This window comes from Nyctibius grandis, chromosome 16 (assembly GCF_013368605.1).
Source record: "Nyctibius grandis isolate bNycGra1 chromosome 16, bNycGra1.pri, whole genome shotgun sequence".
Classification (NCBI taxonomy): domain Eukaryota; kingdom Metazoa; phylum Chordata; class Aves; order Nyctibiiformes; family Nyctibiidae; genus Nyctibius; species Nyctibius grandis.
Window position 1 is genome coordinate 11,561,036 of NC_090673.1, and position 14,989 is coordinate 11,576,024.

Here is a 14,989-nt window from a genome sequence, read left to right on the forward strand (position 1 = left end):
CAGCGTGCGAGCTCAAGGCATGTCATTGACTGGCCCTGCCTTGCCAAGGGCTGTGCTGAGGGCTATGGGAGGCTGCGGAGCATGCAGGAGGGCTGGGCGGAGGGGGGTGTGTTTAGCTTGTGGGGCAGGATCGCCCCTTCTGAGGTGTGAAGCAGAAAGGACCTGTTTTTCTCCTTGCATTAATGCCACCGTCACTGGGCTCTGTCTGCTGCTGTGGCCAGTTTTAATGCCTGTTCACCTTATCAGGGCACGGCGAGATCGTTTGGAGCCAGAGGGGAAGGGCAGACATCCCCAGTGGTGTGGCTGCCTGGCCTCAGCCCTGCCCCGTGCTGGCCCGAGGTCTCTCCGGGTGCTGCTGTGACCTGCAGAGCACGTGTTGGCCACCTGCTTCGCTTCTGTGTTGCACGCTGGATCCCCCTCCCTTGTTCTGCATTGCAGTGAGGAGATTCTTGGGTACATTTTTACTGTTCAGAGTAAACTGTGCAAGAAAGCTGGGAGTAGTCTAAAAAGATGTAGGCAGAATGGGAAGCAGGCTGGGCCCTGTGTGTTTATGGCTTTGTTCTGGTGCGGGAAGGCAGCTTGCGATGATCTTTCACCCACTCATTTATGTGTGAAGCAGGCGTGTTAAGGCCAGCCTTCCCTTCTAGGAGCCAGGGTGTGAATGAGAAACTTGCTTGTAGTTCATGGGGGGGATCAGGGATAATGAGCGTCCCTCCCTAACAGGCTTTGTGTCCACCTTTTGTTCCTTCAGTGCAATAGAAACTGCTGTCAAATGCTGTTCTTGCTTTCCACTGTTTGTATTTCACCTTTGAGTTTTGTCATTGTCATGATCTCGCTCGTTCCCAGCCATTCACAGAGCAGTTCTAGGGAAACAAAGCATGAAAAATGAGCAAAACAAAGGGGAAAAAAAAAAAACCCTCTTCCACCAACGCCTTTGAGCTGTCAGCTCTCTAGGAACAGCTGTATCAGGGCTGTGCCCGTGCAGAAGATCCTTCTTGGAGTCAATGTTTTCCATCCGTAGTCCCAGCCCAGGTGCCAAACAAGAGACACGATCCTGACTGCTTGGGAAGTGGCAGGGAACGTGTCTCACTCCCCTCGCGCCGGGGAGAGCAGAAGCCTGTGACTTGAGGCACAGGTGGAGCATCCCCAGGGTTGCCTTGTTGATGAGGCTGCCTGTTCACGCGGGTTCGTTTGTAGATCAGACTGCTTATCTGTGCTTTTAACGGCTCAGCCCCTCGTGGCCTCTGCTTGCATCTCCGCTCTGCTTTCTTCTCTTTTGCTGTACCTGCTGCTGATGTGCTTTTGTGCCATCCCCTCTTCCTCCCTGATCAAACGCTGGGGACGCCTTGCTTTGGCAAATGACCTCCTGGAATCCTTTCTGCTGAATGTGTATCCTCTCCACGACTTACTGGTACTGCTTTGCTGTGGGGGAAAAAAAAAAAGTCTGGTCTGCTGTGCTTTGAAAGAGACAGCTTAATGGTTTCCAGAGTCGATACCAAACTGCTGGAGAAAGAGCTGTATCCTTTGGGGACTGAGCCCCTTCTGAGACTTGCTGAGCTTGCTCTGCTCTTACTGAAAAACTGCGTGGAGCTGTCTGGGGTTTTGCTGGAGGCATCTGACAAGCAGTGATAGCTGAGCTGTTGTTTAGGACTCTGGCGTAGACACTGTGTCTGGCACAAGGTTGCGTGACTGATAGGCTGTGACCTGCCTTCTCCTCCTGGAGGGGAGAGCTTTTCATGTGGGGGATCTGCGCAGCGGCTGCTGGGGCTGCAGCCTGGAGCAGCTTTTCGAAGCTGTGACTTCGATCAGAGGAGCAGTGCAGCGAGGAGGAGGTTAATTTTGGCTGTGTGAGGAGCAAACCTTCCCTTCAGACAGCGCTGGGGGAACCTGCCTGGCCTCGTGGCTTGTTCTGGTTCCAGGAGGGAAGCGGGGGAAGCAGCCAATGCCCCGATTTTAGCAGCTCCACACTCTGACAGGGCCGGAGGAGCCCACAGGGGCGGGTTTGGTCCCCACAGGAGCGGGTTTGGTCCCCACAGGCAGCTTTGGCTGCCGTGATGCCATCTCAGCACCTCCGCCTGCCTGGCCCCTTGCTCTTGAGAGACGCTGACAGGTCTCTGCTCTGGAGGAGGCTCTGTGGTTTGCCTTTGGGACCGGTGGCAGGCTCGGGGTCAAGGGGATGCAAAATCAGCACAACGAGAAGAGCAAGGAGAGCGAGGGGGAGGCTGCCCTTGCTTTGATCACTGGAAAGGTAAAGCAAAAATAGAGCTTAAAAACCCAGCCAGGCAAAACAAGGCTGCGGCGGTGCTGGTGGTTGTGTTCCCGTAAGCTCTGCACTTCCCCTCCTTCTCCCCCGCGGGCGTCAGCCCTGGATGCACAAGTTTCCTCTGCTGGACAATGGGAAGCTGCTTCTTTTAGTAACCCCCTTTTCAAAGGGCCTTGAGCCCAAAACGAGCCACATCTCTTTAATTATTTATTGGCATGGCTGAGCCAGCAGCTGGGTCCTGCTCTCCCGCGTTCAGTGGGGCTGGCCTTTTTAATCCCTTTAAAGCAAGCGAGTGGGGAAGGGGAGGTTGGACTCCCCAAGGCCTGTGGACAGAGCTGGGGAGGGGGAAGGAGCTGGTCCGTGCCAGCCCTTTATCCAGGCAGCACCGCGCGCTCGCTGAGAGGGGTTTGCAGTATGGTAGCTGCTCGTAATGAGCTGCTGGTGCTGGTGGATAAATCACCATCACGACTTAATTATTAAAGGCAACCCAGTGCTGGGGACGCTGTTGCTTAATTGGAGGGGAATGCAATAGCCAGGAAGGAGTAGAGCTGAGTCCGAGCCCGGTGCAGTGGGGAGACACGGGGTTCCTGCAGCGTTTTGGGCAGTGGGAGCTGAAGCAGAGAGGGCTGCGCTGCCTCGGTCCACAGGAGCCTGGGGCACTGGCCCGTTAGTGGCTCCAGCTTGCCGCCTCACCCAGAGCTTCTGGCCCCCGTGTCCCTTGGCATGTGGGTCTTTTGTGTTCCTGGTGTGCTCAGCTCTTGTCCTCTAGCCTGGCTCAGTGGCCAAATGTCAAGGTCCTTGGGGTGGGTGGATCCCTCCCCTGCCTGACCCTGCTTCCCACTGGCCGATCCCACCATGTCCTCAGCTCCTGAGGAGCCGCTGGCTGTGCGGGGCTGTGTCTGCCGTGAGACCCTTCCTCTGGCAGCGGGGGGCACGGGGAGCGATCCGCAGCCGGTTCGGCGGCAGCACGGCTCTCCACCCGCCCCCTTCGAGTGGCACTTCAAGGGCTGGAAACTTGCTGGGCTCGGCTGTTTCCTCGTCCTCCCGGCAGGCAGCATGAAGAATTGAACCACAGCCCAGGAGACCAGCCGGCTTCACACGGTTGATGCCTCCAGCAAAGTCAAACCAGCCGCCGCTTCTACTGTCCTCTTTGTCCCCTTGAAGGAGGAATCCCCTCTCGAGACAGAGGAGCCTACATTGCCCGGGGCCTGGCCAGCTGCTGTGGTGGCTGACGGCTCTCCAGCTGCTTGGAGTCGGCGGAGGAGAATCCCAGAGCCTCTGGCAGGCTTGGCCAGTTGTTGGCAGAGCCTCCTAAAACTGTTTGGAGCTGCTTAAAGTGCTGCCTACGGTGCTGCCTCTTGGTGTGTGGGGTGTAGCCGTTGCCCAGCTGTACGGGCAGGGCAGGGAGGAGGCCGTGTGCGTTGGGCAGCCCTGGTTCTGACAGTACCACTTGAGACATCGTGCTCTGTTGCCTGTTGCAACTCTTCTTGTCCTTCACGGCCACAGCAGTGCCTCCTCCAGTCACTCTCATACGTCCTCCACAGGTTCCTCGCTTTCTCCTTCCAGCACTAGGTGTAAGAAAGATGGCTCTGTTGTCTTGCTGTTGCATTTCTCTTCCCATGGGCTTTGTGTTTGTATTGAGACATTGCTCTGAGAGCCAAGAGCTTCTCATGCTTGCTCTGATGAGGCCACTGGTGGGCAAACCAGGCTGCCTCTTCCCCTGGGGAGGCTGTATTTTGCCACGTGCAGTGGGTATCACTGGGTTGGAGCTGCTGTAGCAGTCTGGGTGGTATGAGTTTGAAGCAACAGGAATCGTGGTGAGAAGGTTGATTTGCAATTAGGCCCTGCTGCAGTGGGTGCTGTACAAATCCTAACACCATCCCTGCTGGTCCTGGCTCCTAAGAGACACCTCAGGACAAAGACTAGAAACCTTGAGAAGGGCCTCTAAATCACGTCATCAGCCACTGGTGAGGATCTGTGCTGTATCCCTTGGGGGACGCAGGACCCGCAAGATGCAGAGCCTGAGTTTTGGGTTGGAGATCCCTGAGCTGTGCAGCGCTTCCCTGCTCTCAGTCCTGTGTGCCCTACAGCTGGGAGCTTGCTGTAACTCTCCCAGAGGTTTTGGAGCGTAGTGCTGTTACAGCTCATGAAAGACTGTGTGGGCGACTGGAGAGCCTGCCTCAGGCTGGGCTTTGTACTGGACTGATCTTCTGAGGGGAAGGATGATTTTCCTGGCCCCTCTGCATTTTGGGGAGGGTTGGCCCATCCTGTTTCTGCTTGCCACCCTTAGGAAGGATGGCGTGGGCTTTAACGACTCCAATCGGGGCAGAGATGTTGGAGCCTGGGGGACTGCTCTGTTTTATGTCACTGAGAGCTGTCATCTTTGTCTCTTTCTGTAGCCCATTGAAAAGCTGGTGGCTCTTCTGAACACCCTTGACAGATGGATCGATGAAACCCCGCCAGTGGATCAACCTTCTCGCTTTGGGAACAAAGCCTTCAGGACCTGGTACGCCAAACTAGACCAGGTGAGCATGTCTTTCACGTGCAGTGCTACAGACAGCTCCTACAGAAGGGCAGTGTGCTCAGCAGGGGTAGCAGAATGGCTCCCTTGTGTGGCAGCCAAGCAGCCTACAGTGGAATTGCTCAGATAAGCTGTGAAGGATCCACCTCTTGATATGCGTCACTTACCCCTGATCTGGTGCTGTCCTCTCCTCTTATGAGAGCATACAGTCCATGTAAATGCTCTTGGCTGGGTCTCCAAGACCTGAACGGTCCGTGAGGGCCCTCCAAGGCCAAGGAACTCCTTTGCTTTGTAGCTGCCTGCTGTGTCTGCTAGCAGATGGGTGACACACAAAATCAGAGGAAGGCTGTGAAACTTCAGCTCAGAGCACTTGCCCTGCACCAAGCTCTGGAGGTGACACAGGCACAGTCCCAGCAGCAGTGAGCTTGCAGGTGGTCTGCTGCTTTATTAATGCTTTTGTCCTGGATATGACTCAGGGGTAACTGGGTTGGTGTACTTGGATGGTGAAGCTTTTCTTCCCTAGAGGATGTGTGTGGCCTGGATAAGTGTCCAGACAAATTCTCCCTGCATTGCTCCATCTCTGGAGATGACTTCTTCGACAAGAGGATTTGCTCCTCTGTCATGCTGGCTCTGGCCATTGTAGGAGTGCACCATTGCAGCTCCCACTCTGCAGCAGTGACTGTGCAGAGGGTGACTTGCTCCTGGGGACTGTGGCAGATCTGCACTCACTCGAGGGAGTCTTTTGTGTCTTTCAGGAAGCAGAAAAGTTGGTGGCAACAGTGATCCCCAAGCATTTGGCTGACGCTGCCCCAGAAGTGGCCGTGTACCTGAAGGAATCCGTGGGGAACTCCACCCGCATCGACTATGGCACAGGTACCTGGGCATGCTGCTGGTTGAGGCTTGGCTTCTCGGGCAGTGACCCTCTGGTGCCATGCAGTTTAGAGGGATAAAATATAATTACTTGAATTGGAACTAGAATGGGAACCAAGGTTGTGTTCAGTAGGAGGTGGCCTGAGGTCTGGTGCTCCCTAGAAGTGACATCACTGCGTACAGAGGGGCTTTGAAATCTGAAGGTAGGAGCATTTTGCACCTAAGGAGATAACTGCAGGTTGGAGTAACTACGCTGGCTTCAGTTAAACTTAAATCCAGAATCGTCTGCATGCTCTGCTCTCTGTCTGGAGGACAGGTGGTGTGCTGAGGAGAGCGTCCTCGCCAAAAGGCAGGAGAGCAAGACACCGTGGGTGCAAGGAAACAAGACTTTGGACCTGGGCAGGGAGAAGAGGAGGACGTGGGTAAAAGGATGAGGAGCTGGAGGCTGTGCAGTGCTTGCCAGGAGAGCTGCGGCTCGCCGGCACCAGGGGGAGATGTTGTCTTTGGAAAGGGACCCACTGACTGGGTTTTTGTCAGCTCAGGGAAGGAAATTTGGCCTTTCCTCCCCTCCAGTGTGACCCAAGCCAGTGACCCATGTCCTAGCTCACAGTGGCTAGACCACAGGTGCGCCTCGTTCCTGCACTGGGAGCTGCACTTCTCCATTGCGTGGAGCTGCTGATCTTGTACCCTCCCTTCTTCTGTGGTCCCTTCCACTGAAAGACGTTGCTCTGGTTTTGCTGGTTGTTTCTTTTCCGTGCTGTTAGCTGGAGGACCGAGCTGCAGACGCTCAGCCTGAGCCCCCAGTACCTTCTGGGACAGGCTGACCCTGGCAGTGTCGTGGGATCTGCATCCTTCTGACACAGATATTTTTGAAGCGGGAGGAAATCTGTTGACTTGCAGATGTGAGGTTCCTTTGCATCCCCCGAGCAGATACTCTGCAGTGCTCTACTTCCCTGCCGTGCCAAGCTCCTGGGAAAGGCCCTGCCTTGCTCCCAGCACACCCAGTGTTGGAGCTGGTTTTCCTCAATAACTTTTTTTTTTAATTTATTGGAGTTAATAATCACCTTAGGAATGTCTAGAAGGTGTACTTTGGGTGGGTGCTGTGTGGGGATGAAATATTGTCAGCTCATGTCATTAATAGGATGAGGGAGCACCTTAGGGACAGCTGGCTGGGGCTCTTTACGTGGGGAATGTGACTGCTGTGGTTTCTGAAGAGCCGTTGTGGTGCTCACAGAAAGGTGGTCCTGGGGACCAGAGACACCAGTGTCACATCTCTTTATCTCTTTTGACTCCAGGGCACGAAGCTGCATTTGCAGCCTTTCTCTGCTGCCTCTGCAAAATCGGCGTGCTCAGAGTGGATGACCAGATGGCCATCGTCTTTAAAGTATTTAACAGGTGAGGTAATGGAAGGAGAAGGGCTGGAAGCATTGGGCTGTGTGGGGGCAGATCCCTCACAGCGTCCACTTCCAGCTGTCTCAGATGTGTGAGGTGTCACTGCCTGTTCTGTACACCAGACTCCTCCTGTGGTCTGGGCTGACTGTGCCCCCGTTCTTTCCCTTTCTCCCACTCCTCCGCACCCATTTGGGAGTGAGAAATTGTAAGAAGAGCCTCCTGGGGGGTGAGCTGGGCAAATCAAGGGCCTTCTACAAAGACGTGTACATAATTTGAGAAAGTGAGTGCTGAAGGGCTTGTTGGCCTGGGGAAAAAGGGCAGAGGAAAACTGAAGACAAATTTGTACAAAATTAGGAGGCAAATGTACTTTTTAATGGACTGTGCAGTGACCCATTATAACCATCTCCAAAAGGGGTGATAGTACCTTGGCTGTTAGAGGCTGAGTGTCTTTCTGAAAAGTTACTGTAGTTGAGCACAAGTTATTGAGCTGCGCAGAGGTATGTGGGTGGAGCTCTGTGCTTTCTGATAGACAGGAATATCTGATCAGAGGATCTAACATCTCTTCAGGCATTAAAAAAAAACATCTATGAAGCTGGCAGGCCTCCATTGCTGCTCTAGATGTGTTTCCAGCCCAGGAGGTAGAGTTGGTAGTGATGAAACTGGTGGAATGGGTGTTTGGAGTCCAGAGATCTAATCCCATCTGTATCACTGTTTGGTGGCATGGAAACCAGCTTTAATTTTCCACCTGAAAAGTGGAAGCAGCGGTTGTCATGAGGTAGAAAGCTTTCTGAGCTCTTTTGGAAGTTGCTGAAGGAGAGCAAAGCGTCAATGTCTTCAAATACCAGTGGGCGTGGGGAAAGATCTGCACCAATATAAGACACTGCAGATAAAGCCAAGCCCTGCTACTTGCTTTCTTAGTGAATTTGGTGTAAAAACCACCGATTTTTAGAAGGTGCTGCTATTTGCAACTATACCTACTGTCAGGCTGCTTTCTGTGCAAAGGAGCTGAATATGTATTCTGTGTACTCTGTATGTGGGGGTCCTGCTTGCAAGTGATAGAGGTTGTGTCCTTCTCCAAACTGGTTGTTCTTGTCCTCATGTGAGTCAATGAAGGCAGAAGGCCTTGTCTTGACCCTTCCTTCTCTCTTTGGTCTCAGGTACCTAGAAGTGATGCGAAAACTTCAGAAGACCTACAGGATGGAACCTGCTGGCAGCCAGGGCGTGTGGGGCTTGGATGACTTCCAATTTCTGCCTTTCATATGGGGCAGTTCCCAGCTGATAGGTACTAATAAAAATCTTCTCGTGTCCCAGCCTGCCCCCTCTGTCTGGGTTGCAAAGATGATGGGGCTTGGGACTGACTTTTAAATTCAAATATGTCAAATTTGTGTATAATACAGCAGAAGAGATTGCTTGGGGCTTGGATATTTTTTTTTTTTTCCTCAGCTTTCCAAATAAAGCTGGTTGCTTAGGTTGGGAGATGGAAGGCTTCCTTGCACAGTACATCTGTCTTTATTGCAATGACTACAAGCTTTCTAAAAGAGTCTTGGTTTTGGTGCTAAATAACACATTTTCTGCCCTGGGGAGTTTACCAGGTGCTCTCGCTGATGAGGCACCGGAGTGGGAAATGAGATGGAAGGGAGCAGCTCTGTGCTGCCTTCTGAGGAGCCCTGATGGGAGGATCATGTTTCTTCTGGAAGAGGGGCAGGGCAAGACCTGATTGAACTTGGGTCTCAATGGGGGTGCCATACAGGTTACTTCCTATTGTCTTTTACTTCTTTTAGACCATCCGAATCTGGAGCCTCGACACTTTGTTGATGAGAAGGTGGTAAACGAAAACCATAAGGACTTCATGTTCCTGGAGTGCATCCTCTTCATTACAGAGGTGAGGACTGGGAGGTTGGTCCCACAGGGAAGTTACCTTGGTATTAGACACTTGGCTCTGGTTGTGGTTTTCTCTTCCTCCTTTGCTTGTTTGTTCGCTCTCATGGAACCGTGCGGATGAACCGTTGTTGCATGTCTGAGGTGCTCTGCTTGAATGAGTTGAGACAGGGATGTTGGGAGGAAAGTATAATTAAGCTAGATGGGCTGTGGATTGCAGTTGAAGGGAGCTGTAACCTTGGATCATCGCTTGGATCAGTCAGTGGGAACTTGGATGGAGAAGACTGGTGCCTGCAAGTATGCTAGGAAGATGAAGTAGGAGCTGCAAATGACTGGGCTTGCCAAGATAACCTCCCTTCCCTCCAGCCATCGGGTGCTGCCTGGCAGGCCCTGGGCCTCCCCTTGCTTAGGGCAGGCTCCCAAACTTCCGTGCAGCTTGGTCTCCTCCAGGTTCTATCAAAAGAGTTGCCAATTAAATAGGCCTTATTTGCAAACGATCTAGAGCAGAGATGGAGCTGAGGTTCACTGAGCTGGCAACACTATCAGGACCATGTTTCTGCTCAAGCACTGTGGGGCCCTTGGGTGAGGGACTGGTGATAATCAGCGTGTTGCTGACCATGGGTGGTGTTCCTCAACGAGGGAGCTCACGGCTTTCTGCCCTCAGCTGCAGTGGATGACCTGGCCGTGTTTCTACCATCCCCCTTGCTGCACGGTCTGGGCAGGGAGAGCAAGAGCCACACGCTCTGTTGTGGTGGGAGGTTTCTTGTCTCTGGTGAGAGAGGGTTGAGGGGATTCCTTTTGAAGAACAGAGTGCGGTTCTTCCCCTTTGTTCCATTCGCTTTCCCCCCTCCTCGCCTCTCTGATTTAGTGATTAGATGAGGAGGGAGGTTACGGAGTATGAACTTAGCCTCTCATGTAGGCAATTTTCATAGGAGCCTTTGGCTCAAACCCCGGCTGATGTTGTGTCAAGTCCTGCTGAATCTGGTAGGGTTTGTTGGTACTTCGCACCTTGCAGGGTTTGAGCCTTAATGCGGGGATGAGTCGTGCCGTGGGTAGTAAAGAGGTGCTGGTGGAAGAGATCAAGGCAAGGAGTGGAAAGCAGGAGCCACAATGCTCTAAGATTTATTTTAATTTGGGCTTCTGTAATACCCAGGCAGTGCACTAACCTGCTGAAAACTAACAACCTGCGTCCCTTGGCGTGTGTGTGTAGAAAACAGCAGCGCACAGATGACATGGAAAGTTTAAAATACACAGACTGTGCTGCTGCTTCGGGTCCCTCGGCCTCAGCCTGCAGCAGGTTAGCTTTTTGGTAGGCTTTTCACAGAACTGACTGCACGTTGGTGGAGAACGGTGGGAATTGGGGGGGGAACCCCTCCCGGGTTCGGGCCGGCCCCGTGCGGGCACTGCTTCCTTTTTGTAAAGATTTTACTGCTTAAAATTTGTTTTCTCTCTCCCAAATGCCCGGGAAGGCTGTTAGTGCCACTAGAGGGGGCTGAGGCAGCCTCCAGTGCCCTCCAAACGCTTCCTCTCCAAATTCAACAACAAAACAAAATAGCAGGGAAAAAGATCGAAAGGATTGAAGACACTAATAAATGCACGATATTATTTTCTTCTGAGCTTGTCAGCTGGAAACAGCTCTCCTTTAAAGGTGTTAAACACGTAGCAGACACCACAACAGTTCCCACAGTGGGTCTGGTACGTCTCACTGACATGAGAGCAGGTTTTGTTTCAGCAAGCTACAGCCGAGGCAGGTTGTTTTCTTTCAACCAAGAGAATATTCTCTTGAGTGGATATTTTTCTCAGCCCCTGGGTGACGTTTCAGGGATATGAATACGCACCGTCGTGGTGTTTGCCATGTGTATATTTAAACCTCAGGCTCTTAATGTAGCAGCGAGATGATGGCCAGGCTGACCCCGCCGAGGCATCCTCTTTACAGCAGCACCACGGCAGTGAGCCTCGCGTGAGCTGCTCTGCTGCTGGGAAATCTGCGGGGTGGTTTGGGACCTGAACGCGTGGTTCTTAAATAGGGTGAGGTTTAGGGAGCTGGCTGGGACTCGAGCTAGCGCCCTGCTGCCGCCTCGCCTGCCAAAGCGTGCTGCGGGGTGCCTGTGGTACCTGTAGGTGCGAGGATGAGGAAGGTTTGGGAGCATCTCTGCGGTGCCTGCCGCACTAGGGGCTGTGGAGGGCAGCGAGGGCAGCGCTCTGTGTGTGTGTGTGTGTGTGTGTGCAGAAGAGGGGTGCTGGGGAGGCCCCGGCTGCTGCAGTGGATCAGTGTGGTCGCCCAGATGCTCCTCCGAGGGCCCAGGGCAGGCAGCAGGAATTTCAGCTTCAATCTGGCTTCTAAATTTGGAGGTTTGGGAAGGGAGGGCTCGGGTTTCTGCTGGAAGGGAAGGAGCTGACAGGAAAGCACAGCCTCAGCCGTCCCCCTCCCCCCGGCACTGACAGAGGAACCATTTACAAAAGGCCGATTCTCTTGGGAACCGAGAGGCAGGAACGCCGCGTCTGTGAGTAATTTCCTGCTCAATATGGCTGCTCTGACTCACTGTTCCCCTGGGGTCACTGCGGGACTGCAGCGCGCTCGCTGCCTCTCGCTCTCCCCCCTGGCTCTCCCTCTTCGCCCTTTATGGGTGGAAGGAGATGTTTTTTGTTCTTTTTTTTTGTTCCCCCCTCGTCCCCCTTATTTTTCCCTCTTCAGTTTGAAACCGTAGCCAAGCCGTCCCTTGCTGGGCACCCCGGGTGAGGAGGGACGTGGTGGCGACCATGCCAGGCTCTTGCACAGCCCCAGGCACGAGCGTGCGGCCGGCCAGCCGCGCTCGCCTCCTCCGTGCTCTCCGGCACGCTCGCTCCAGCTTGGGAAGGGGGGAGAAGCAAAGCGTGGTGGTGGTGGCTGATGCCAGCTGTGCCCCTGCGAAGGGCGGCGATGCTGGAGGAAGGTCTGGCGTCCAAACGCACCCAGGCAAATCTCCCGTACGGGGGGGATGCTTTGAGCGAGCCGCCTGGCGCTGAGCTCCCCGGCAGCCTTTAACTTGGGTGCCAAAATCCTCGCCGGCTCTGTCGGGTAACGTCGTGCTTTGTGTATCTGTGTGCTTGGTGTTGTGTCCGCGAGGAAAGCACGCGCGGGAGGGGAGCGGGAGCGGCCCATCCGTCATCCCCCGGCTCACCCCAACCGAGGGGAAGCGGGGACGTGTCCGCACGCTCCTGGCAGGGACAAAACTACAGACCCGCTTCCCTGAGTGCTCCAGCCCCGAGGTCAGCGGGTTTGAAACACGTTGTCCTCCTGGCAGTGGGGTTTTTTGGGTTCCTTCCCCCCCCCCTTTCCCTCTCTCTTTCCTTCTCTGCTGCAGGCTGGTGCCGCCCAGACCTTGCAGAAGGGCAGCAGCGATTTCCCAAAGCAGATTGATCAGCGTTGCTTGCTTTTACAGTGGGCAGAGAGGTGGTTTTGGAGGCTCTTTTCCCACCCTCGCCCCAGGCCTGTGCGTGCGTGGAGGGAAGGGGTTAGCTGCTGGAGCCTCGAGTCGAGAACGGGAGTCCAAGAGATTCCTCTCTCCCCACGCTCCTTTTTAGCGTGAGCTTCGGCCTTGTGGTTTCTGATGTCATGGGAACTTCGCTCAGGCAGAGTGGCTGCGTTGTATTTCTTTTTCTCCCTGAGGGTCTGTTTTTGTTCATGGAGGAGAAAGAGAGACAACTACCCAGGGAATCTACATGCAACTGTCCCTGATCGCAGCTTCCCCCCTGCCCTCCCTCCTCCAAACCCCTCGCCCTGGGAGGAGAAAAACTGGAATATTAAAAAAAAAAAATAAAATTCAAAGCATCTGCTGCAAGCTAGCAACTTGTGGCTCTGGAGCCGGTTTGGAGAGCGGGACTGGAGCGTGTCCCTCTGCTCCTGCCTCCCCTGGAGCCCTCATCTGCCAGAGGCAGGTGTGCAGCGGGCTGCGGGCACGGGAGCTGCTGCCAACCTGCGCTGCCCTCTGCATTCAGGGGAGGCAGCGGCGGTTGTCGCTGCTGCTTGTTGTTGATCTGAATGGGGAATGAGTCATTTTCTTGGAAAGCCCAGCAGTGCTGCACTGGGAGGTTTCTGGGTAGAATAGGAACAGCGTTGAGCCAAGCTCTACTGGGGCGAGGGGAGAACGGGACTTAGGTGGGGCTTTTTTAATGCAGTCGTTAAAAGGGAGGTGTGCGAAGGGAGGTCTGATTAGGAAAGCGTGGCAGGAAAAGGCTTAATTTTATCAGGGAAGGTGGGGGAGCTGGATTGCCAGGGCTTCATGTGATGTGGCCGCAGCGGGAGGGAGCGTGGAGGGAGCGGGGGAAGGCGCAGTGAGGTGGCTGGTGCGCGGGTCACAGGGCTTGGTGGGAATGTTTGCTTGGAGAGAGTGTGAGCGTGAGTCACTGCTGGTGCACGAGCTTCCTGGCTGGCCCGGCTCCCTCAGCCCCGCGCTCGGGTCTCTTTCAGATGAAGACGGGCCCCTTTGCCGAGCACTCCAACCAGCTCTGGAACATCAGCGCCGTGCCCTCCTGGTCCAAGGTCAACCAGGGCCTCATCCGCATGTACAAGGCAGAGGTGAGCGCCGTGGGCAGGGGGAGGCTGCTTGGCCACACGCCTCCTCCCACTTCGCTGGGGGTCAGATCTGCTGCTCCTTGGCTTGGGTTCCCCGGCACAGCCGGTTGCTACCCCGTGCTGAATGTGTCTTGGGAGCCCTTGGCAGTTCAGGTGCTGCTGGCTAGGAAGAGGCTCCTGCCTGCCCAGTGTCTGCCCCCAAACCAATCCCAGCATGGCCATTCCTTGCAGACAGGACTGCTGCCATTTCTCATCTTCCCATAGTGCAAGCTGCAGGTCTCCAAATTAGGGCCGATGTCTTGACCTGCTTGTCCCTCTGGTCCCCGCACTGCTGGAGGAGACTTAGTTTAAATTATCATCCCACGTTTCAAGAGCCCCAGAGCAGGCTGAACGCTTCCTACTGATCTCCCCTCGCTACAAGTCCCACACATGCAGCGTGCCGGACCGGCGAGGCCACGGCTGCCTCCCCGGCTTGGCAGCCCTCCACCCGCCGGGGCTCTGCTGGCGCTGCCCCAGCCGGCTTTCCTGGCGAACCCTGACCTGGGGAACCGGGCACTTTTGGCTCTGCCTTATCTCTCCTTCCTGCTCGAGCTAACCCTGAGCTTGAGGAAGCAGGACAGGAACGGCCGCATCTGGGCCTCCGGAGGGAACGGCGGACAGGCGGCATCTCTTGCTGGGAAGGATGGGACCGTGCCGGCCCTGCAGGGAGTCACCGTTGGAGGAGCAGGGATGGCCCAGCTCCCTGGTTCACCCGGGGAGACCAGTGAGGCTTGAAGGAGTTAATCCTGTACCCTGTGGTCTCTGCCGTGCTCCTGTTGCTGGGACATATGGCAGAGGCTCGGCGGGGGGGGGCAGCTCTGCTCAGGCCCAGCGCACAAAGGGGTTAACTGTGCCGAACTCCGCGCTCCCTCCCCCAGCCTTTCCTCTGCACATCCTGTGTTTAGGTTCCAGGCCACATACCTCTCTAATCTGCGAGGTGTCACTCCCAGGCCCGCTGGCTCCTTCCGCCCCCAGCTCAGCTTTCCTCCCGGCCTCCAAAGAGGAGAAGCGGGGCTGGGGGTCGACCCCCCTCGGCTGGCTGCTCTTTGGAGGGGTGCCCCTGGGCTGCCCCTTCGGGACTGCCCCCGCTCGCAGCTCCGTCATGGGGGCTGGAGATGCTGCCTGCTGGGAAACCCTGAGCTGGAGGCTCTCGTGTGAGAGCTGGGGGGTCTCGAGGGAAGCCCCCGGCGCTGGGAGTGCTGTTAAAGTGAACCATGGGTTCCCTCAAACCTAGAGCCTGAGCGTGGTCTGCTGCTGCCTCAACAGCCCTGCCGTGGTCTTCCCTTTGCTTTGGACCAGTTACTTCTCGCCCAGTTTGGGTGCTCCCCTGGCATCCTGTGTGCCCCGCGCTGTGCGGGTGCTCCTGCCTGGTGCCCCACATGCCCTGTGGTTGCTCCCACCTCGTGTACCACGTACGTGGCTGGAGGAGCTTGGCAGTGATGTGCCCATGGTGCGGTGTGCGTGTCCGCTG

The 14,989-nt window shown here is 55.3% G+C and overlaps 1 protein-coding gene across 1 annotated transcript in view; it reads left to right on the forward strand.

The window, feature by feature from the left end:
• The window catches only part of PTPA (protein phosphatase 2 phosphatase activator), a 29,171-nt gene that overhangs the window by 4,583 nt on the left and 9,599 nt on the right, over window positions 1–14,989 (forward strand). The window contains exons 4-9 of the mRNA XM_068414057.1: window positions 4,663–4,788; window positions 5,540–5,657; window positions 6,950–7,049; window positions 8,204–8,328; window positions 8,828–8,928; window positions 13,375–13,482. Coding sequence (XP_068270158.1) covers window positions 4,663–4,788; window positions 5,540–5,657; window positions 6,950–7,049; window positions 8,204–8,328; window positions 8,828–8,928; window positions 13,375–13,482 — 678 coding nt within the window. The remainder of the gene's footprint in view (window positions 1–4,662; window positions 4,789–5,539; window positions 5,658–6,949; window positions 7,050–8,203; window positions 8,329–8,827; window positions 8,929–13,374; window positions 13,483–14,989) is intronic.